The sequence below is a fragment of the Osmerus eperlanus genome, chromosome 6 (assembly GCF_963692335.1).
Source record: "Osmerus eperlanus chromosome 6, fOsmEpe2.1, whole genome shotgun sequence".
NCBI classification, from domain to species: Eukaryota; Metazoa; Chordata; class Actinopteri; order Osmeriformes; family Osmeridae; genus Osmerus; species Osmerus eperlanus.
In genome coordinates, this window is record NC_085023.1 from 14,551,633 (window position 1) to 14,576,372 (window position 24,740).

The 24,740-nt window shown below is 44.6% G+C and overlaps 1 protein-coding gene across 1 annotated transcript; it reads left to right on the forward strand.

The window, feature by feature from the left end:
- The first annotated feature begins 1,718 nt into the window (after positions 1-1,718).
- On the forward strand, positions 1,719-21,627 carry pcsk2 (proprotein convertase subtilisin/kexin type 2). Its single transcript, XM_062464519.1, is given in 13 exon segments — positions 1,719-2,153; positions 4,225-4,329; positions 8,063-8,176; positions 8,696-8,804; positions 8,989-9,026; positions 14,022-14,098; positions 15,613-15,701; positions 16,594-16,662; positions 16,665-16,768; positions 17,942-18,157; positions 19,378-19,478; positions 21,395-21,566; positions 21,568-21,627. Coding segments are annotated over 13 exon segments (1,440 nt in total). The 5' UTR covers positions 1,719-1,967.
- The last annotated feature ends 3,113 nt before the right edge of the window (positions 21,628-24,740 follow it).

Genomic DNA, 24,740 nt, shown 5'->3' on the forward strand with positions numbered 1-24,740 from the left:
GGTCTCCCTAGTGACCGCCTACAAACATTTTGCACTAATGAAGTGTGGATACCATTTCCCATCCAAGACAGAAGCCACCCACTCACGGCACAATTATGTAAATATTAAGCTCAAATAATTAGACACCATGTATATTTTAAGTAAAAATATTTTTGTCCTTCGAGAGACAACATAAGGAACCACAGAGCAAAGTGTCCCATCCTTTCACTTGTTGGATTCTGACTTCTAGCAACTGCTGAGACTAGCTTTCATTTCAGAGAAAAAGCCAGCGGTGGATGACTAGGGCGCAGGTGAAAAGAGGAAAGGAGCCTCACCTTTCGTGGCTAAATAAATCAGAGTCTGGCTGCTGCAGAGTAGCAGGTGTGTGGGAGGGAGTCAGCAAGGAGGACGGAAACACACTGATTACTGTAGCATATCCTCTCAGAACCCCTCCCCCATTCGTACCCCCTCTCTCTCTGAAAGCATTCATGTTGTCATTCACCATGCTTGCGAAAGTCATGTCATGTGGTTCCACATAATGGAAATACGTGACAAAACAAAACATGCTGATACTGTCCGTGTAATAGTGAAAGTACCATAAATGGTACTTCTGTAAAGTAAATGTCAAGACTAATAAAATAGTATGTGTATGAGCTGTGGTGACTCAAGCAATCCTTTTTATTTATTCCCTCGGTTTCCCTTATGAGAAAACGAGTCTTCACCTGAAGGAATACAGACAGGGATGTTAAGAAGATGATTACATTGACAAGCACCCCACACATCACTGCTTATCAAAGCTTTTGTCTGTGAGATGTAATGACAGAAATAATCATCAGATAAGCTTGCAGAGCATGAAAACCAATCGCTTCTCATCCCAATATCCTCAAAGCGTTGTAGAAGATAATTATTTGAGCAAACAGACATTTCCTTTTGGGGACAAGCCGTCGAGAGATGTATTATTATAAAGCTCTATGGAATTTACCTGATCTATGTTGCCCCGCTGACATAGATTTTGTGAAAAGATGAGATTGCTTTGACTGGGAGTCAACCAGACAGGTGTTTGTTCTCATACAAGGCCACACCAGCTCTTGAATGGTGTCTACATTAATAGAAAGGACAAAACTGGAGGATAGCTTCAGTTAACGTGAGAGTGACAGTGGTGCCAGAAAGTCAATGACTATAGGCAGAGACCTTCAGTGGCTAATCCTTTTTTAAATCTCGTAATATCTGCAACACACTGTATCTCTAATGGCTTGATTTCAGAGGGATGATATATTTCCATAATGGTCATTGATCCCCAGAATTAAGTGTGGTCCAGTTTAGATGCTGACCAACTCTAACATACATGTACAGATAAACACACAGACACACAGACACACACACACACACATATTTTATGTTGCTGTGCTGGAAGGATTAAAACAATCTTTAAATTAGTAGAAGAAATGTACTCTGATAGCTAAATGTATGCCTGTCAAAGACAAAATGAAACGGTGGACGGGCGCATGAAAAAGTGAATGTATCCGAATCCTATAGACCACTGTCGTACAATGAGATGTTAGGCTACTAACCAGGAGCAACCTCGCGCTACCTGCCCTATGAAAGGCAATTTTCGAGGGTCCTGAAAGTGCCCTGGTTTCTCTGGCACGCGCGTCGTATGCGCGCGCGCCGGTTACTTTCTGAGAGAAACTGGAGACACACCCGCCGGAGCCGATTGGTGGAACGTCACGAGGAGAAGACCCGAACGGAGGAGCTGATGAATTATAGATGGTGATAGAAAGCTGAGGATGCAGGTTTGGTCCCAACACATCCCATCGACTTATAGTGCCCACAGCAAGCCAAACATTGCTTCAACGAGACGGTCCAAGTTCAACTAGCTTCGGCACCTGAGGAGGAGATGTATCTGAATCTCTGATTTCAACCACCTCTTTAGAAGAGCATCCCGGCAGAAGAATTCACTCCGACAGGCACACCTTCACAAGGCTGACATGATGCGCTTATCTTTTGGACATGGGACAGCCGTCGGATTGGTGTTATTAAACGCACTATTCCTTGCGACGCAAACTGCTGAGGAAGGAATCTTCACAAATCATCTCTTGGTTCAGCTGCATGAAGGCACTCATGATGAAGCGCATCAACTTGCCACAGAACACGGGTACCAGAGTGTCCGTAAGGTATGACATTTATTGTGTTTCATTATATGATGGATTGCCTTTGTCTATTGAAAAACACAGCCTGGGTCTCTCCAGTCCTATTCGTTTTATTTTATTAAATAGCCTATGTCTTCCCATCATACTTGTCAGTCTTTCTGAATATAAAAAGGCCCTCATAAACCCCTGTGGAAAACATTTAGTCTTTTATTTTCACATAGTCTATGCATTTCTTCATCAGATTTAGAAATTGTATTTTATTAACGAATGTATAGCTATCACTATCTAATTAACCCAACATTTTTGTGTGCATTTTAATATTTCCAGTCCTTCAAATTCAAATGAAATTGATTGTTACGGTTGATGTCCGGCTCTTAAAGGCTTGCATCAGTTCGGACGGGGACATCCCCGTTCCATAGATAATTGAAATCTAATTAGTTACGTGGAACACTGTGAAGGTGTTCCATGATGGTTCTTCTGCTTCATTTTTACTTGTTCCATTTTAGTTTACTGAACAGGTGTCTGAATGACATCTTATGGCCACTGCCCATTGCAATTTCGATTCTCCTGGAGAAAACTCTAAGATTATTTTTTCTACAAGAGCTCTTTTCACTAACGGCCTGCTGTGACATCTTGTCCTTGAAACCATCTCAAGATCTTGTGTCTCACCTGCATGTGTCATGGAGGTGATGCTTTGTTTGGTATAGGTCAGCTCGTTTGTTTGTGAAGTGATGTTTACACTTGTGATGTAGGCATTTATTCATTTGCAAAAAGGCCCGAAAGTCTGTGTTGACGTCTAGCTCGCATAATAGGTATACTACGATCATATTTTATCATCCTCCTCTCTCCACAGCCAACATCTTAAATTACCTAGCCCAATAAATGCAGAGTGTGTCGGCATGCGTCAAGCACCATAACGAGTCCGTTAGGATGGAGCAAGGGAAATTATCCCCTGACAGTAGGCGTCGTGTAACATGTCAAAATAGGAGCGTGGGCGCATTTGGCTGGAGCGCTAGCCAATGGAGCATCAAAGAACATAAAGCTAAATAGGTTGCCACGAATTAGGATGCAATTCTACATTCATACTTTCATTGCTCAAAACTTGTATCAAGATGCCTTAACCTGCCTCAGTTCTCCCTTTCATGGTTGTTTCCTGTAATGACTCTTATGTAATAGCTGGCTATATTTGTCTCCTTAGGACATGCATCATTAAACAATATCTGTGCAATTTGAATTAGCTGCTACTCGTGCTTAATTAGCTAATCTGAGAAACATACTGGGCCAACACACATGCTCACATAAACACACACTCACACACACACACCCACACACACACACACACACACACACACACACACACACACACACACACACACACACACACACACACACACACACACACACACTCACACGCACAATCACTTTGAGACATAGATTGTACATCCAAAGAGAAAAAAGGGGAGATAGAGAGATAGTTATAGAGAATAGGAGGGAGAGTGACATATCTAATGATTTAATTATCTAATTGTATGGAATTAATGTTGATAAGGTAACATACTGTATAGTGATAAGGATAAAACAGGCTTTATTGAGCTTAATCTCCTTGGATTCACTGTTCCTTATATGATTTTAGGAGTAATCAATCCGAAAATACAATTAATAACACATGGAGTGCCTAAAGTGCACTGGAGTACAGTAATAATTATCCTCATCCGTAGCGATATTGATCCTCCTGATCCTGCAGATAAAAGTGTTTTATTCAGACCAGTGACCTGATAGCCTGCTTGTTGTTAAAGCATAAGGAGATGTTTAATCTGTGCAGTGCCAGAGGCACAGCTCATATTATGCATCTAATTTCCGTCCACTGGGATTTCTTCTGCCTGACTCCAGCAAGGGCACTCAACAGCCTTTAAATATCGCAAGGAACTTACACCTATACTACAAAAACAACCATGATGTTCTGCTTGTTTCTCAATCTCGATAGGACCTTCTCTGTGCTCCTTTTTCTATCTGTCCCTATTTTCTGATATATATAATCTCTTTCTTGTTCTCTCCCGTCTCCTCCTCCTCTACGTTTTCCCTGTTTCCCTCCCAGGTTCCCTTTGGAGAGGGGCTTTTTCACTTCTATCCCCAGGACATCCCTCAGAGACGTAGCAAACGCAGCACTCGCAACCGACAGCGTCTCCAGAAGGACCGTAGGGTACAGACACACACCAACACTCTCAAACACACTCACACACACTGACACAAACACACACACACACACATTCACTCACACACGCACACACACACGCCAGGTTCCCATAGAAACGATTCACCTCCCCCTCCACTGCAAAACAATTGTTAATTTGAAAGCGGCCTGTTCCTAGACATCATAGGAGAAAAGGTATCTATAATTGATTGTGTTGCCAATGGATTACTCTAGCTGCTACAACTGTATAACAACTGTACGATGGAGTGGCTATATAAATTATGATATTTGAGGCAGGCAGTTAATCATGCCACTTATGTGTTCAGATATAAGGTACAAAGTGATTCTGGTCAACTACACCATATCTTCAGAAAAGCAACAAGGAAATAGTTTCTTTCCACTGAGCTTGTGGAGAAAAATAGACAATCATAGAGTACACTTTAAATAGACTAGTACATACAATAGTTGGAGTCAGGAGCTATTGGTCATGTTATGCAGATAGCAAGGTAAATAAGCCACCTTGTTACTGACATGAATTTCAGGCCATTGTTTTAAGAAATGTGCTTCCAGAAGTACCTTAGGACACAGTCCAAGACACATTAGTATTAGTTTAAAATGAAGGAAACACCAATGCAGATGCAAAATTCAGTTTCTTAACCGAATGCTTCACAATATAAATGGCCATATTTTGACTTATTAAGGAATATACATTAATATATTTGTTTTGTCTGGGGACAGACAACAGGTGTAGACAAGGATCCAGCCTCTGTTATTGTGCCAGTAAGAGGTGTTAATGAAAATAAATGTGAGCTACTCCAGAGAACTAATATGGCTAATGATGGTGAAGCAGAAAAAACATGGCCTTACTGACTTCCTGTAAGGGGCAGTCACTTCTCATCTATTGGCTGACATGTTGTCACCTGGTTATTAGTAAGTTCAGCTTCCCTGTGCTTCTTATACGAGTGGGGGTGGAAAGGACCCCTGCTGCTTCTAGTTTTCTTCACCTGTGATTTACTTATACCTAACAAGCTTGCCAAAGGAAGCCACACTATTTTGACTGTCTATCATGTACCTTAATTCAAACTTTCACCTGTATGTACTGTACTGTTTGATTTCAGTATGGTCCATGTGACAATGCAATTCTTTTGACTTTTTGTGTTTGTATCATGATTCAGCAACTGAGCCACACAATTTCATCATATTTTTCTGTCTGCCTTTTCCTTAAAAGGAGCTTATATTCAATGACCCAGTTAGAATTACTCCATGTTTTATATTTTATGTTAGATCTCATTAGCTAATTTGAACATACTTTCCACTGAGAAAGAATGCCATGTTAGAAGATAACAAATCCTCCTGAATGTGTGTGCATGTGCATCTTTGTGATCTGAAAGAGAGATGATTGAGAGTGAGGGAGGTGGGGGGGGGGGTAGAGCAGATGGGGTGAAAGGACTGAGGGGATGAGCTCTTTGAAGTTGGGTGGTGTTTCCAGCAGGCCTGCGGGCAGGGCCAAGGGACGAGGGTGAGGGCGAGGCCTCAGGCTGCATCTGATGATGTGAGTGGGTGTTGGGACATTCTGGAGAGCCTGCCTGCCTGTTGGTCTGTTGGTCTGTCTCTTTGACGGTCTGTTGGTCTGGCTAGCTGGCCGGCTGGCTCAGAGGCAAACACTGTGGCTGCTCCCATGAGATGAAGGGAGCAGATGGTCAGAGGAAGGAAGATAGAGGAGGACAAGTGAGAAAGGTGGGCAAGGAGAGTGTTTTTTCCCTCCACTTTGACATGTGTCATCACCTAACACAGAAGCGTAAATTAGCCTTGTGGAAAGATAGTTTGACGTACACAGGTTTAGCCGTAGTTGTTTTTCATGTTCAAAAGAACATATTGAAAGAACCAAATGTATAAGTAAGGTTTCGCAAAGCTGTTAAAAAAGCATTTTTACCCCTGGTCATCATTGTGTACCTCCGTTAAATTGAAATTGAAATGTCCTTTTTCTGGTTTTCTGTGCTTGTCGATTGCTATTGCTTTATTGCTTTGTTTTGCACTGATACGGTGAAAGGGACAACCCCTTTTACACGCCTGGGCCTGTTAAAATAAACAACGAACAATAAGACCCCTCTGTCCTCCCCTCTGGCTTAAGTGCTGATTCCTTATCAACCATGGTAAACCACTGGACAATGACCTTTCCTTTCACTCTCTTAGTTGTGTTTGCTGAAGGTAAACAGAGTACTCACTGACTATTTTATTCTATTCAATAGAAATACATTTAAATAGTCCTCTTTTACCAATATCCGTTACAGACTGTTCAAATGGTACAACACATTGCAGTAATTTCAGATATACCGTGGGTAACATAGAAATCTGCAGTCTAAATTACACTCTTTAATGTTCAGCATGTGAGCCAGCATGTAAAATGTCCCTTTGAAACAATCTTGAAAGGGGTTTTAATGATTTACAATTCATTTGTAGATCTCAGTCAACCATTATGCAAAATAATGTTAATTCCATCTGAGGATATTAGCTGGAAGGCGAAACCTGTAAAACTCCTCTCGTCAGCCACCCCTTCTCTATGTCTCTCTCTCTCCCTCTTCATCTCTTTCTTTCTCTTTTCCTCTTTATCTCTCTCTCCCTCTTGCCCCCCTCTCTGACTTTATTACTGTATAAGGATCCTGTACAAGGAGTTCTAAGCCTTCAAACCAAGTGACCGTGTCCTTGAGAGGCTGATGACAAGTAGTACAAGGTCTTTTGTACTCCTAATAAGTTCCAGATAGAGAGCCTACTTTAGGCCAGAAATGATGCCATGGCTCCCATTTTCAACTGGAGAGAGGATGAAGCCGTCTTGTCTGAGTTTGTCACCCTTCTGTCCACCGTCGGATCTTTGTCCAATTACCTTAACCCTTAGCAAACAGCCTCAAAGTCACAGACATTTCTATTATTTACTGTCCTTGGTGATCAATGTTCAATGTTACACTGGTCCCCCTAAAACTGTTCTGAATCTGAATAGTTCATCACGATGTGGGCCTTTTCAGCTTTTATGTCTTGATACTCAATCACCAAAGTTACAGTCACTACAGTTAGCTAGACCAAACTGTGCTCTCATACAGTAAACTCTTAAATGTGAAACAGAAATCCGTTGATCTTGATTTCATTTGTCATCACTATTTCATCTTTTGTATGTCCCTCTGTTATCACCAAAAGGCCTGAGCATCACTGGGGAAGCTGTGAAAGAGCTCTTCAGTCCAAACAACAAAGCCCATATGTCTCAGATCCTTCAGAGACGAGTGTCTTTGAGGATGGGAACAAGCGAAGGTGTTTGAGTGCAATCAGGGCGATTCTCTTGTCTGTTGAGACCCTCTCTGCACACACGACAATTTGGAAGCTCTTTCTCTTGTGTGCCAGGCAGAGGAAGGGAGGAAGTGGGTGAGTGTGGGGGGGGGGGGAACAGAGGCCCCAGCTGTAGTCATTGTATGTCTGATTCAGAATGGGAGAAATACAATTACACTGGGAATTTATAGGATGTCCCCTCTTTCCATCATACACAGCTGGAGGACGTAGGGGAGGGGGAGAGGTGGAGGGATATTTGTCAAACTAATGTACAAAGGCAATATACTTGCTTCTAACCAAAATGTGCTTTTGCGTCTATTAGTGACATCCCATTTAAATGGAGGTTCGGTCATTGGCGAATCTGCCTGAGAAGCGAGGGTCTCTTTATTCCTCCTCAGTAGGCACTCACCAAGGTTTCTCTCCACAGGTGAAGAACGTCATTGACCAGGAAGGCTTTGGCCGCCAGAAACGAGGCTACCGGAACATCAATGATTTGGAAGTGAACATGAGCGACCCTCTGTTCTCCAAACAGTGGTATCTGGTAAGCGATCCATTCGGCAGCTACTCGGCTGCCAGCCTGATGGCTGACCTTTCACACCTGCCCACATCAGACCGCTATAATTACTCCGGAGCCCAGACACATTCACTAACGCTGCCCCCCTGAATTTATTCTCTCATTAGTCTAGCAAATATTGCCCACGCCACTTCCAAGGTACATCTATGTCAGAACCTCCACTTGTGGGCTGCCCCCCCCTCCCCCGCGCTGTTTACCTAGACCAGGGGTGTTCAATCCTGGTCCTCGAAAGCCCCTGTCCTTTCCCTGCTCCAGCACACATGATTCAAATGAATGGGTTGTTATCAAACTCTGTGGAAGCCGGGTAATAACCATTCATTTGAATCAGGTGTGCTGGAGCAGGGAAACATCTAAAACATGCAGGACAGGGGCTCTCGAGGACCAGGATTGAACACCCACCTCCACGCGCACACATCTTCATGCCACTGCGGGTTTGTGAGAAGTTTTTGAACCACAGCATCTGTTGATGGCTGGTTCTTGTTCCAGATAAACACTGGTCAGGCAGACGGGACCCCGGGGCTGGACCTGAACGTGGCAGAGGCCTGGGAGCTGGGCTACACCGGGAGGGGGGTCACTATAGCCATCATGGATGATGGTGAGCACACCTGACAGCTTTATCAAGATCCACCATTTTCTGTTGACTTTAAAGCTTTACTTACAAAGAAGAATGAGGACAAATGAGTTAGGGATTTAACTTTGCCCACTTATGGTCTAACGTTTAAATTATTTTAGGTTTGATATACTTATTGTAACTTATTCCTGTTTAAATAATCTTTCAGGAATTGACTATCTTCACCCGGATCTTGCTTCCAACTATGTAAGTACTTTATTTTACTTAATCTGCTAACTGACAATGCTTACCTCAAATTGACTATACTTAAGTGGAAAGAGCCAGACTTGAGGTGGGGCATTCTAAGCTTGTATATGTTTTTGTGTGGTGCCCATGACAGGTTTCTTCCAAGTCTCCTTCATGGCTGGCCAGTCTCCTTGTATCCTTGGAGGACGTGGAGACAGGCAGGCAGGAGGCCAGCCAAGCTGTTTAATGTTAATGTGCACTGCTCTTTGGCAGGGTGATCTGTCACAGGCACAGATAATTCCAGGGTAGCTTCTACTGCATAATGTGAAACGCCAACTCCAGAATACTGATAATAGAGCCTCAGAAAACAGGAGTTGTTGTTGTTAGCTGGAACGCTGGCAAAAAAGGAAAATCTAGGAAAAGGAAATCTATCAAGAAGCCATTCTAAATGTCCCACTGCTGTAAAATGCTATATACTATAAGGATCATACATATATTTTCAGTAGCATAAATACTCAGTGGATGACTGCTTGAACACCTGAAATGGCAACGTTTGTGTTGTTTGGGCGCTGTAGTGTGCTAGTAACCTGTAAGAGTTGTGACTGGTGTGTTGGTCTGAGTCAGTGACAAACAACAGGCTGGAGATATGGTAGCGATATGATACCTGCACCTTGCGGTTGCAGGTGTTTCTGTGCAGTACTCGCCCAATCAAATACATTGTGTGTGTGTGTGTCCCCGTGTCCAATAGACCTGTGTGTATGAACGGCGAAGCCACAACCACGTGGTGGGTGTAAACCTGCACTATTAGACGTTCACTAGTAAATACAGACATTCCACTTTCTCAGCTTTCTATCTTCTCAACTCTGTGCTCTCTCTATTCCAGCTGAAGGGCTGAAAAAGAGAATCTACTCAGAGTGAGAGATCAGATGGTCAATTGAGTCAATAATGAACAGTTTAACATTTTAACTAAGTAAACATTTGTGTACTATTTTGAAACCGATAAATATGAAATGGAATAAGATGCACAAATATATATATTTTTTCAGCCATCGGAAGCATATGGTTCTTTTTCACGTCGTGTTTAGAGGTCTGTTTGTGTGTGTGTGTGCATGTGTGTGTTTTTTGCCTGTGAACGGAAATGAATCTTCTCCCCAAAATAACCTCAGCGTCTCAGCCAGGGTGAAACAGCAGCAGGAGCATGTTCTTTTGGGCTGATGGATCCCGTTGTGAACACATCTTAAACTCAGTTCACCACAGTTCCTGCCTGTGTGTGTGTGTGTGTGTGTTTGCATGTGGGTCACTGTATTTCGGAATAATTGTTTATTCTCTGATCTGTTCACGCACTTCCAATGCTGCAGCACAGAGAACCCCCGCAAAGCGGTTAAACACTGACAACGCCATGCACTCTATCATTCAATTACAGATCGAGGAAAGATGAATGTTGTGTATGTGATCCCACTGTGCATACAGTGTGTGTGTATGTGTGGGTGTGTCCATCTGTGGGTGTGTATGTCTGTAGATGTATTTGTGTGTGTCTGTGGGGAGGGGGTGGCTGGGTGGGTGAGAGAGAGAGAGAGACAAAGAGGCTTAAAAAACTTGCTCATATTCACTTCCCTTTATAGACTACTGTGCTCCCTTCAATTCCAGATTTTTCTAGAATACAAACACAATCAGCTGCCATTGACTGCCTTGCATTAGTACGCATAAAATTGTGCGGTTTGCCTGGGTGTGGGTGTCTGTGTGGGCCTCGTTTCTGATGGGATTCCACAAAATAATAATACAGTAATACTGTAATAAAAAGAAAAACACTGAATTAGTTCTTGAATCAAGGAATCATTTACATTCAAAGTCCATTGACACTAAAAATCCGAATAAAACCATTTACGTAATTTAAATATTTGTTCCGCGTCGACAGCCATGAAACTATTAAGGAGGCTTTTCAGAGACATTTAAAAAATATAATAAATGGGACATTGTGAAAGGGAAGCAAGTGCTACAGTAATGTGTTTATTTTGTATGTCTATTTAACTGGTAAATGCTGTAGATAACCCTAGATACTACAATTGTCTAGAGACTTACACCTACCCCAAGGGCCATAGTAAATAAAAGGGCTTTCTGCTTATATCCATAACGTGAAACATGTCTCTCATACAATACATTTCTGACATAGGGTTTTCAAGAGGTCACACGGGAGTGCAGGGTAGAAGGAAGGAGAGCAGAGTGGGGAGAAGGAGAGGAGGGGTGAGGAGAGGAGAGGTGAAGGAGAGCAGAGAGAAGGAGAGAAGGGGTGAGGAGAGGAGAGGTGAAGGAGAGCAGAGCAGAGAAGAGGAGAGCCATCTGAAGTGTGTACAGGGACCTTTGTTTTGTTATTGGATTTTGAGCCTCAATATTGTTCTCCTCCTGAAATATTACTGCCCTTCCACACTCTGTGGGGAAGTAACCATGACAACATGTGGTGATGTCACACGGCGGTATGGTGCATTTCATACCGCGTATACCGTGTGTCTTTCTTGTATCTAAGTGGCATTAAGTGTGGCGCTTAGCATAGTGCGTGACGCAGATGGCGGCGCAAAGATACAAATGACGTCTATGTTTTTAACAAGGAGCTGTGCCTGTACAGTGTCTGTCTTACTCTCGGCACATCAAGTAACAGTACAAGTACAGTCTGGCTGAAGGAGTCCTTTGCACGTTAGCTGTAAATTACCTTACTGTAATACCAGAAACCTTCTGGGATTTGCACCATAAGCGACACATGATATATTAAGTCTCATGATTAGGAATAACCCAAGTGGTGCCCAAGGGCATGTAGGAAAGCCTCTGTGTGTGAGACATCTTCCTCATCAGGTCTTTTTTATTGTATCGATGGCTTCACCTCAATACAGCGGGGACTAACATCAAGAGCAGGCTGAAACAACCTGTATTACCATAGAGTGGAAACTTCTTGAAAGTCTGGGTAGACATGGACAACATTTGGGGCATTAGCATTGAAAGGCTTGTTTGTTGAGCGAACATCATTCAGATGACTCCTGTCTTTGTCATGTCTGGGCAGGGCCTATGGGTTCCTCTCATGAAAGAAACAAGTTCTTGTGTCACTGATTAGAAATTGGCCAATTTCGATACTATTATTCTCTCCGCTAGTGAGAGATGATGGAGGGAGAGTAAGCGAGAAGAGTATTTGGGTGCATTCAGGTGTCATTAGTTACTTTGCAACTGAGGTCCATCATTTCCCCACTAATTTCCTGGTTTAAATGTTGGATTCTGTGGCGCTAAGATAGAGAAAGAGGAAACCCAGAATCCACCTCTAAAGCTTGCACACACATGGCCCCTTTTTGTCACTGCCAGCCAGAGGGATTACAAAGGTATCATCCCCTCAAAATACACTTCATCATGCAGCATTGTGCCTCTCTGTGGTACTGCTCACACAGTTACTTGCTCCACATGGAGGTAATGACACAGCACGCCAGCAGGCACAGTTGCTTGGCATCTTTCAGACTCACGGTCCCTGACCGAGTCGAGCCTGGAGATGCCAGTCTAGCAGCCCGGCCTGTCTGCCCTTGAACCTGTCAAACTCCAACCTTCTGCAGTGATCTGATTGGTCCAGCTGTCTGCTGTGGGATCCCCCCCCCCCCCCCCCCCCCGAGACCCTGCCAGTGATATGATAGGTCCAGCTGTCTGCCCTTGGACCTCCCCCGGACTTTACCAATGATCTGGAGTGTCTAGCTGTCAGCCCTCGGACCTCCCACGGAACCTGCAAGTTGAATGTCACATCATGGCTTTGACCTCTCTGGGATGAGGGAGGAGGATTCAAAGCGACAAGCACGGTTACAGGAGAGAACGATATGAGGATTCCAATCAGTCAATTCGTGGCAAAGAAGAAGAAATGAATATGAAACCAAAATGTATATGTAGAGTTCTTGGAATTACAAATGAACCCAAATTAAGCAATTTCATTGCTCAGAGAGAGAGAGAGAAAAAGAAGGAGAGAAATAGAGAAGCAGAGAAAGAGAAAGAGAGAGAGTGTTGTAAAGTAATAGTTCTAATAACACTGACTGATGAGTGGATGTGTCGCTGCACTCCTACAGATGTCTGTGTGCGTGCTGGTGTGTTGGTGAGTATGTGTGTGCTGGTGTGTGTCTGTGTGTGTCTGTGTGCGCTCACACGCCCAGAGCAGGTCATTTGCTGATTATGCAGGCTAGATTGATGACTGTCTGACAGATGTGGCTCCTGCATCTGTTTTCTCCTGTTTTCCTGCAGTTAATTCCGCTCCTATTACTTGTGGCCACGTGGAATTAAATGGAGGGAGTAATTGGGGTGTCATTGTCTCAGTGTAGGCTCCCTGTTGTGGACATGTATTACTTCAGTATTACCTCAGAATTAACACTCTCGGGCAGGGGGAACAAGACATGCAGGGTGTGTATGTATGTATGTGTGCTTCTGTATACATGTGTACGAGTGCGTGTGTGTGTGTGTGTGTGTGTGTGTGAGAGTTTGTACTCTTGGTATTACACTCAAATTATGGATATGATACTTCAACCATTCTGTTCAGTAACTGAAAGCAAAGTCGAAGACTGCAAAATTGCAAACTACAGGAGTAGAAGTGTAGAGGTCCAATGATAGGAGGGCCTCCACAGAGGTAAGGGAAACAGACCAGGGGGGTATTCCAGAAAGCAGGTTATGCAACATAACCGGGTAAGTTAACCCACCATCTGATTCACAATGTTGCAGCAACCTACTGGAAATGTTGCTACAATGCTGGGTGTCAGCTGGGGAGTTAACTTACCCGGGTAAGTCACGTAACCTGCTTTCTGGAAAACCCCCCAGATCAAGCCAGTCGTGAGTAAACAATGCTCATGAACACAGCCCAGGCTTTTCTAGACAAGACTTGCTGTGATAAGGTCAATGCACCACTAACGCAGCTTCCCCTGTTCTCTGACAGTTTACATCTCTTCTCTTCTCTCTTTCTCCTCCCCTTTCCTCTCCTCTCTTACCAAGACTCTTCCTGTTTTGTCGTTACAGAACGCGGAGGCCAGCTATGACTTCAGCAGTAACGACCCATACCCTTACCCCCGCTACACGGACGACTGGTTTAACAGGTAGTGTGTGTGTTTTTTTTTGTTTTCTGTAGAGAGAGTAAGTGAGGTAGACATATAGATAAAAATAATGATCTGTTCTCTTGGCTGCTATAGGGTTTGGCCTAGTAGACCTACTAGGTCTCCTAGTATTCATATTGATTTTCCCCGACATTCTATCCATCATGGAATGTATATGTGGCTCCTACTGCCATAACAACATTGCTGCCATATAAAAACAATTCTCCTCGCAACGCTGTTATATCCTTTAGTCACAGAGTGGAACTGACAGAATTGGATGATGAAGATCTCATTACAGCTTGACCACAGTTGCAGATAGCTCACGTTTCCATCCTGCAGCCACAGTTGTGGAGATGTAAATCTGCCCTGGCCTGCAGGACACTTAGAAACACAGAGGTTCAGATTGTCATCGTTCCTTTCTCTCGCCATCTCCCTTCCCCTCCTGGTCGAGACGCTCGCGAATCAGATGTTTGGTCCGATAGTAGCTTATCTCTCTCCCATCGCCGTCGAACACTGCATGATCCACTGCTGCCTTGCCACTCTGCCAGGGCACCTCAAGGACACCGCAATTAAACGAGAAAAAAGGACCTTCCTCCTCTTTTGTGTCTCCTTTGTGTCCTCTTTCCTCCTCTTGTGTCCTCTCTCCTCCTCTTGTGTCCTCTCTCGTCCTTTTGTGTCCTCTCTCGTCCTCTTGTGTCCTCTCTCCTCCTCTTGTGTCCTCTCTCGTCCTCTTGTGTCCTCTCTCTTTCACTCTTCCTAAGTGTTCAGGCAGTGTGTGTGAGCTAGCGGAACAGGGAAAATTAGTGTTTGTTTGGGTGCGTCTGTGTGTGTGGACTGTATATGCGTGTGTATATGTGTGTGTTTGTGTATGCATGCGTTTGTACATGTGCATGTGTGTGTGTGTGTGTGTATTTGTGTGTGTGTGTTAGTTTGTTAGCGTCGCCTCTGCTGTCTAAGCACGCACGGATGGCTAATCAGCTGGTTGTTTATAAATAGCTGCCTGTCTGTGGCAATGCATGCTGGGATGGCTCACAGAAAGGCTGGGAGGAGCGTACATTATATCCTGTGTATAGGCAAGACATACAAACACAAACACACAACCTTTCTTGCTGTCATGTACACTGTATATGTACTATAATCTACAAATACTTACCAAATATAATCACATCCAACTAAACCATTTGTTTTTAGTCCAAATAGGGGATTTAATCATTTGCGTGTTAACTAGATGAATGTGCCAGGGGCTCAGCATGCTCCTTAAGCTAATGTTATCCAGATGTCAAAATGATGGATTTGCTAACGCTAATCTCCATTGATTTCGGACCAAAATGTCATGCCTGTCTTGTAACCGGAGATTTCCCCCTCAAAGGCAGACGTTGGATGATTTATGCCGAGAACACAAAGATAGGGTCCCTAATCAAGAAGATACAAATAGAACATGTTCCATGTCCTCTATACATTCTAATGGTCCCTATTGGTCCATGTTAATGTGTGTTTGTGTCTATGTGTCTGTCCAGCCATGGGACCAGGTGTGCAGGGGAGGTATCCGCTGCAGCCAATAACAATATCTGTGGAGTTGGAGTGGCCTACAACTCCAGGGTGGCAGGTATGTGTGTATGCGAACTCCTTATTGGTTGGGGCAGCAGTGTGACAGAGTAAAGACAAGCTATTGTTCCCTCACTACAGTAGAATCCTAAATAGGCTGTTTAGTATTTTTTTTATGTACTGTGGAATCCAATTAGTATAATTGTTATGTTCGGAACCCTAAATATTTTTTTTACGTACCATTTATAGCTCTAAATTATAATTTTCTGTTGGAACCTTTTTGTTGGAACTTTTAAGGGTAATTTAAATGTAATGTTTGAACCCTAAATGTGTTTTTACATGAACTGTTTAGAAAACTAAATGTTTTTTAAAATGTAAGGGTTAGAACCTTAAATAGTTCTGATCTCAAAAGGCCTGTGTGCAGAACCTTCTTTCAAGATGCTTCTTACATTTTTTATGTTTAACTTCAATGTCATACTTCCACTATTTATAGATTTTTCTGAAAGGATATGGCTCTGGAATCAGTGAAGAAGAAAATAACCATTGTAGCAATCTAACTTTGTTTCTGTTTGCTAGAAATGTTATTTTACCACTGTCAATATCTTACCTATAAACATTTGTTCATGAGTTCAAAGACCACACCAACAATAGAATATGTTTAGACATTTTACTGGAGAGATGAGTGACAGGCTGATAGCAAATCTGATGCAAGATGAGGGTGCTGGTTGCAAAGCCAAGCCGTTTGCCTCCTGTGGACACATGAATCAGAGGTGTACATATTATTTGAGGGGATTAGTGAATGGGGAGGAGTTGGTGCTGTCTTCTCCCAAACCTCAGTTATTTTTTACTCCATTAATTTTTGTGAAGAGAGATCCATCCTAATACATACTATATATACTGTGTATATATTATGTAAACACAGAAGAGTTTATTTTTCTCCTCTCCTCCTCCAGGAATTCGGATGCTGGATCAGCCCTTCATGACGGACATTATCGAGGCGTCTTCCATTAGTCACATGCCCAAGACATTGACATCTACAGTGCCAGCTGGGGCCCCACTGATGACGGCAAGACCGTGGACGGGCCCCGAGAGCTTACCCTCCAGGCCATGGCTGATGGGGTTAATAAGGTAGAGAGCTAGTCACCATTGGAAACACCACACATGCACACACACACACACACACAAACACACACACTGAGTTAGCATGCTGATCGTGTCAGTGCCAATTACCAGCTTGAGTAATCATAGCGCCCCATGCGGGGGAGGTGGTGTGTGGTCCAGGATGACCCTGTCTTAGGCGGGGCTGCCGAACAGCTCCAAATGTGCCGTCATCCCTGAAGATAATAACGCAGCTGATCAAGCCCTGTTCCACTCAGGCCCACACTGCTAAGGATCACTTATATAAGATGTTGCATTGGCTATGAATGCTGTACATTTTACAGGAAAAAAAGTACTTCTTTCCTACAACAGAAAAAGATTATTCAATTAGAGGATTTTCCATAAAGTAGCGACGTATGTTTTCTTACCAGTCGAGAAACACTTGTCGCTTCACCCTGCTCCAATCACTTCAGTCTAAATGAGACACTTAGTTGCATCTTGAGCGTGGCGGCTTGGTTTTGCAAATTGCCATGGATAATGGAAATAAATCACAGGGAATGTTCCGGGAGTGTGGCGTGTCTGTGAGTGTTGGGGCCTAAGCAGGGCCTGAGGTGATGCCAGTGTTTCACAGAGAGAGAGAGAGAGAGAGAGAGAGAGAGAGAGAGAGAGAGAGAGAGAGAGAGAGAGAGAGAGAGAGAGAGAGAGAGAGAGAGAGAGGAGAGAGAGAGAGAGAGAGAGAGAGAGAGAGAGAGAGAGAGAGAGAGAGAGAGAGCAAAATAGAGAGAGCTGGGGGAGAGATAAAAACAGAGAGCGAAGGGATGGAGAGAGAGAAACGCAGAAAGGAAGAAACGAGGCGACAAAGAGAGATGGAGACGGAGCGGGCGGAAGTAAACATGGGACGCCCTCGGGTCAATCCGAAGCTTCAACGTCGGAAGCCTCCATGTTTCATGTCGCCTCATTAGTCCTCACCAGGCAGTATAGTGGTCCGAGGATGCTGTTTATTCTCTGCTGATTCAAGAGGGTGGAGCCGTTTGGATGGCCAGTTCCTCATAACTGCAAACACAGCATCAGAATTCCTATAGTGTGATGAGAGGACAAGCCCAACTTGACCTCTAACCCCCCCTCTACCTTCACTGTGTGTCACATATATAGATATCAGGATGCCCTGGGACATACCTCAAGCTACTTTCTTTTGCGTTGTAGGGACGTGGAGGAAAAGGCAGTATCTATGTATGGGCCTCAGGAGACGGCGGTAGCTATGACGACTGTAACTGCGACGGTTACGCCTCCAGCATGTGGACAATCTCAATCAACTCAGCCATCAACGATGGGCGCACGGCCCTCTATGATGAGAGCTGCTCCTCCACGCTAGCATCCACCTTCAGCAATGGACGCAAGCGGAACCCAGAGGCTGGGGTGGTAAGTGTGTATGTGTGTGTGGGGATGGGTGGTTGGGTGGGTGGATGGTGTGTTAAATGGTTGCTGGTGTGTGGGATTAATATTGATTTATCTGGGAACTTCTGTTTGTAGTTGTTTTTCTTCTTTTTTGTTGTTGCTTTGTTTGTTCCATGCAGTGTTTCACGAATACTGTTCCATTCACTTTCATTTGACCAAAGGCCACAAAAATGGTTTGTCCATTCAATCTACCGGACATTCATATGTTCCCCACCTCATTTAGGAAGACTAGACAGAACCTGGCACGAGGAGGGTGAAGGAGACGGGAGAGGTTGTAGCCTTGTAATTGCTGGGCAGCGTTTGAAATGTCAAGGAGATGTTTGGGGAGAGGAGGGCTCCAGTGTTCAGTTACGCCACGTCTGTCTCCTGTGACTAAGTTGATCAGTGCTTTTCTAAAATGCCAGCTTTTCCCTCAGGCACTCAGACAGACAGCTCACTGACCCACCCCTTGACGGTCCTGCTATTCATTTAGGGTCCTCACATGTTCTGCTTTCACTGAGAGGGATGATGAAAAGAAGGGAGAGAGGCCAATTTTTTTTACAAAGAAAAATCTATAAATGTTTGCAGTTGTCATGTGGCATGTAGAGTTAGTGCTGTGAGAGATACGGCATTCACTTGAAAGCTGTCACTTGGACAGACACCAGCAGGACACAACAGTCTGCCTGGCGCTTATTTCAGCCTTCATCTTGGGAATTGCAGCATGCCACGGATGAGGCAATGCCTGGAAAAATGTGTGAATCACTAGGGTGTGCTATAGATAAATATCATTGTTCATAAAAGGGGAAAGACTTGTGAAGTATGTCAGGAAATCCTCTTTGCTTTCGAGGAACTAACGTCTGGCTTTGACAGCCAACCTAACCGCCAAGGTCGGAAAAGACAGAAATCTGTTCATGTTGTCAGAGCTCAGAGTATTGAGGAGCAGATAGTTTTGGTTCTCTCAGCCTAGTTACCCAGATCAGATGTGGATCCTCCCCTGGTTCTCCATCACACTGAGAATATTGAATTCTTGATCATCACTAATTAACGGCATATTACCAACCACATATTTACCTTATTCGCCACTGTTTACAATCTTAACATCTCCTCTGCTTTATATTCCTCCTACATTTGTGGCTATTGTTGTTGTTGTTCATTGTTATGGTTGCTGACTGCCATATTTGTTTTCCTGGATTGTGTTTTGGTAGGCCACCACAGACCTGTATGGCAATTGTACCCTGCGGCACTCTGGGACCTCAGCGGCTGCACCTGAGGCTGCTGGTGTGTTTGCCCTGGCGTTGGAGGCTAAGTATGTTCCCTCCACTACTTCGACTCATCAACCATGTTCTTCTCAGTACTGTACAGAGTTCACCTCCGAGAGGAGTTCAGTTAGTGTTTCCAAGTTTCCGCTGTTTTTTTTTTCAGAGTTTTAGTGTGTTGAGCAGTCTAGTGTCTCTGAACATATCTCTTTTGACTCACACTTCAGCTCACACTTAGGAAATGCACCTCTCACTTAGAGATGTGTGTTATATTAGTGCCCAGGGTTTGCTGGTCCAACCCTCTGAAGTGCTCACATAGTTAACAGTACATACCCCATCTTCTCTATCTCCTTTCATCTCCACATAGCACACACACACACACACACACACACTCTCTCTCTCTCTCTCTCTTCTCTCTCTCTCTCTCTCTCTCTCTCTCTCTCTCTCTCTCTCTCTCTCTCTCCTCTCTCCTCTCTCTCTCTCTCTCTCTCTCTGTCGCAGAGATTTTCTCCCAATTATTTCTCTTCATTTCTGTGATCTTCAGAGAGCCACTTCATATCTCTGCTCTTTACAGAAATCTGTTATTTCCCCAAACTGCCATTAGGGCTGCTCACTCACGCAAAATACCAAACTCTGTTTGTTGTCTCGCCCACTCATTACAAACTCTTTGTTTTCCTGCCAGAGACACAAAGTTGTCTTGGCATGTTTCATGGCTCTTTAAAGCTCATTGCATGGCTGCAACACAATGTTTATACGGTTAGATGGAGACTCAGAGGGCATGTTAGAGTTTTATTAATTAATCTTTGGCCCGTGTACTTTGAGACAGTTAGGCAGTGTGAGCTGAACGATGTGTAAAGTGCATGGGTGTTCCCCTGAAGACCTACTGCATGTGTCTGTTATACTCACAAACTCCTCCCATTGTGGCCATCGCTGATTGATGTGAAGGATGAAAAAACATTATTATTTCTACAACAAAGATTGGCTGCGTGGTAGCAGTGACTCGAATGGAATTACACATTTTGAAACATGAATTGACCGTTGATGTAAATAATATTCAGTTTAGTTTAATCCTCACCGGCTACAAAATGCAGAACACAGGCCATTCAATGAACACCCTTTCTCAAATGAATAACCTTTTTTACTCTGGGTTAGTATTGTTCTGCTCCCCAAGGAAATCAAATGAAATTATCCTCTCTCAGATGCCCTTTTGTCAACAGAGGTGTTGGTCAGATTGTTCGGGTGCTATTAGTAACCAACACCAGTTAACAGTGAGCAAAGACACTCTATTTGTCTAAGACACAACAATGATGTTGCTGTCAGTAGGAACGGACATTAGGCCTTCCTAAAGGGTAAATAGCTGGTGTGTTGTTAGAGGCACCCGGGAACCCTTTTTACTGACCAAAGACACTTGAACTGTGTGTGGTGACAGAACTGTGTGAGTCACAGCAGAACAAAGCTGTCATTACACACAGGCTAGATAAGGCAGCCCCAGCCAGCTGTCTACCCACCCACATACACACACACACGCACGCACACACACTTTTAGCTTCAGACATCTGAGACTTTTTATCATTACATGGTATCGACAGATCAGGCCGGCCTCCCGTTATCTGCTTTTGCACCAGAGCCTATTCTCTGCTGTGGTACAGATCTTTTTATTTTCCCAGGCTGTGTTTAGTCTAACAGGGATGTTCCCTTGCTAGCCAGATTCTCTTTTCCAATTGTATTGGCTGAAGCTTGCCAAGATGTGGGAAACAAACAACTGAACACTTGTAGTGCACCAGTATCAGTTAGTTTGCTCCTCTCATCCTCTCCTTTCCCTCTGTTCCTCCTCCATCTCTCTCTCTCTCTCTCTCTCTCTCTCTCTCTCTCTCTCTCTCTCTCTCTCCCTCTCTCCCTCTCTCCCTCTCTCCCTCTCTCCCTCTCTCCCTCTCTCTCTCTCTCTCTCTCTCTCCCCCCCCCCCAGCCCTGACCTGACGTGGAGGGACATGCAGCACCTGTCTGTGCTGACCTCCAAGAGGAACCAGCTACATGATGAGGTGCACCAGTGGAGGAGGAACGGCGTGGGCCTCGAGTTCAACCACCTGTTTGGGTACGGCGTGCTGGATGCCGGCGGCATGGTGAAGATGGCCAAGGAAGTGGAAGACTGTCCCCGAACGCTTTCACTGTGTGGCCGGATCGATCCAGGAGACCCAGTGAGTTGGACCGATGGCCATGATGAAAAGGATGATGAGAATAATGATGATGATGACAATGGAGGAGGTGGTGGTGGAGGATAGTAGGCAACAACGAGGGCTGTGATGAGGAGGATGAGAATGGTCGTTTTATTGGTAATTCTTGTGCAATTCACCAGGCTCACCCCATCAAACACAAGTGCTACCACTCTGTGGCCTCTTATCAAAAGCGCTGGAAGCTCCCAGCGCCAGCAGAACAGGCCTCTGGGTACTGCAGTTCTCTGATTACAGTCCAGCCATCTGGTCTGTGTTAGGTAGAGAGGGGGGGCATCTCAGCTTTGTCTCCCTCTCTCCCTCAGTCCACCACCATCCTGACTCTAGTCCTCCTTGCCTCCCATTTACCCACTACATCTATATGTGTGCCTGTCTGTCTGCCCTTGGTTCTTCAGGTCCTTGTCTCCTCTTGTGTGTCTGCATGAGCCTCATCCTCTATCACACGCTATAATTAGACCACCTCGCATCGTCCCCCATAGCGCGCCTTGGCAACACTGTCAATTAGATAGACTGACAGGTGTGGAGGCATTCTCTGTGTGTAAGTGTGTGAGAGACAGAGAAAGAAGAGAGAGAGAGAGTGGCCTGCGAGTGTAACAGAATGCCATATCTTCTATGTTTGGCTCTAATCAGTGGTCTACAGTGGTGGACACTTCAAAAACACAGAAGAATGGCAATTAGCCCATGCCAGAAAGACCAAGAAGAAATGGAGATAGTATGTGTGTGTGTTTGTGTGACATAGTGATAAGGACCTGTATATTAGCAATCCTAACAAATGCCTTTATAAAGCCAGGGTACAACTAGCTGGGGGTAAGGTGGCATAGAGCTCCACAGAAACCCTGGGAACAATACCACCTACAGCGGCAACATTCATTTGACGGGAAATGCTTTCCCCTCGATCACCAGGGACACCTGCGGTAGACACACACAGGAAGCAGACCTCCCTCAACAGCTCCCATCCTTAGTCACATTACATTTACATTTAGTAATTTAGCAGACGCTTTTATCCAGAGCGACTTACAGTAAGTACAGGGACATTCCCCCGAGGCAAGTAGGGTGAAGTGCCTTGCCCAAGGACACAATAATTGGCACGGCCGGGAATCGAACCGGCAACCTTCTGATTTACAGCCCCTGATTCCCTAACCGCTCAGCCATCTGACTCCCTTAAGATCCGCGCATGTCTTTCTAGCTTCCGCGACGTATGAGTTCAGTTTTAGGCCGAGAGCACAACAGCAGGACAGCCTGAAGGGGGTTGCTGACATACAGTAACTCCAGCAGGTTATTTGGAACTGTCAGGTCTCTGGTCTTCCCAGCTCCACGGGACATCAGTCCCCATCAGGACTGAAGGGTAATTACAACACGGAATCACAACAGCTTTTTCCTGCATGAGAACTACACACACACGGGGAAAAAAACGTGCAGGCACACAAACGGATGTACACACACAGATGCGGGCATCCACACACTCACGTACTCGTGCACACACACACACCCCCTATGGCTGGACATCAATCATATAGGGGCTGCTGGGTTGTGTTTGGGGCCGGCCAGCTGGGTCAGAACTTCTCATTATCAGCCGTGAGCTCTGGGGGTTTAATCTCTCCTCTCAGACGTATCTGTCCTCTCACTGTTCTATGACTGAAGCCTGTAATTATTCATCGCATATTATCTGATGGGATCTCTCCACCTGGTGCTTGGGAAAATCAGTTGGGAGGAACTAATTGATTTTGGCACACATTCATATGCAGTCCCTTACACTCCTACTCACACGTGGATGATTCATACCAATGTGGAAGTACACACACACACACACATGCACACACACACGCGCGCACACACACACACAGACATACAAACAAACAAACACGCAGACACACACATACACACACACCCACACAGACTGACACTAGCCCAAGTGGCTGTGCAGAATGACAACATGCGACGGCTCTTACTGGATGTGTCGCCAGCTGATAGTCCACTGGGTGATGGGGGTCGCAGATGAATTTCGCAGGTTTCCCTCATTAACCTACCAGCCGGCTTCCTCAGATCAGATGCCTTCTGGGTTATCGCTCCACAGGAAGTGGTTAAGTCATCTGCAACCTCCGACTCATCCCACGCGTTAGATTACTGTTAGACTATGTCAAAAATCTGCTCCATTTATTATTGTCGATCTCTGACTTGATCTAATTGATGGAGCTACCTTTCAGTAGTTCTGAACGTTCTGTTTTTTCTGTACTGTTTGTCCAAGTTCCTAACTCAACGCCTGTGGACTTCTCTGAAACTCCTCCACAGAGTATTTATCGTTGTGCCATGAATTGCAATGAGCTGCTAAAATCAAGCCTAAATGCCTCGCCGTAAAAACCCTGCTTCCTCCCCACCTCTCTTCTCCAGCTCGGTACAGTACACAGCTCATCTCCACTGCACATTCTCCTTCATTCTCTCTCTCCCTCTCTTACCCCATCACATGGTCTCTCCCTCCATCTCCCTCTGTTATCTGATGGGGCAGTTATAATACAGAGATGTGGCCTCTGCCTCAAATAATGCCATTAGGTCCACTTATGGTACAGCTGTCCATCCGGCCTCTCTCTCTCCTCTCTCTCTCTCTCTCTCTCTCTCTCTCTCTCTCTCTCTCTCTCTTCTCTCTCTCTCTCTCTCTCTCTCTCTCTCTCTCTCTCTCTCGCTCTAGATATCTCTATCTAGATATCTCTATCTCTCTCTCTCCACCAGCCTCTTCAGAACAAGGCAATTTCTTCCTTCTACTCTTTCATGCATTTTCAATGTAGGGACATCTCTGGTGGTCCAATATGAGTGTTGTTGCAAGGTCCTGGACACCTGGTAGGGCAAAGCAATTTTGTGTCATAAGGGTGGGTTGGGTAATTTGTTTGTGCTTTTGTGTGCCTCATTTGCATTTATATGACACATACTGTTCATGATTTGGCCTACATGTCATAGCCTCCACTCCCTTTTAGACTTGAATTTGTGTTTCTATGAGCCATATGTTTGTAAATTGGAGTGCATCCATATTCCTATGCTCGATGGGCACTCTGCCCCCGGCTACCCTCCAGGCCTGTCTATGGAGAGTCACCC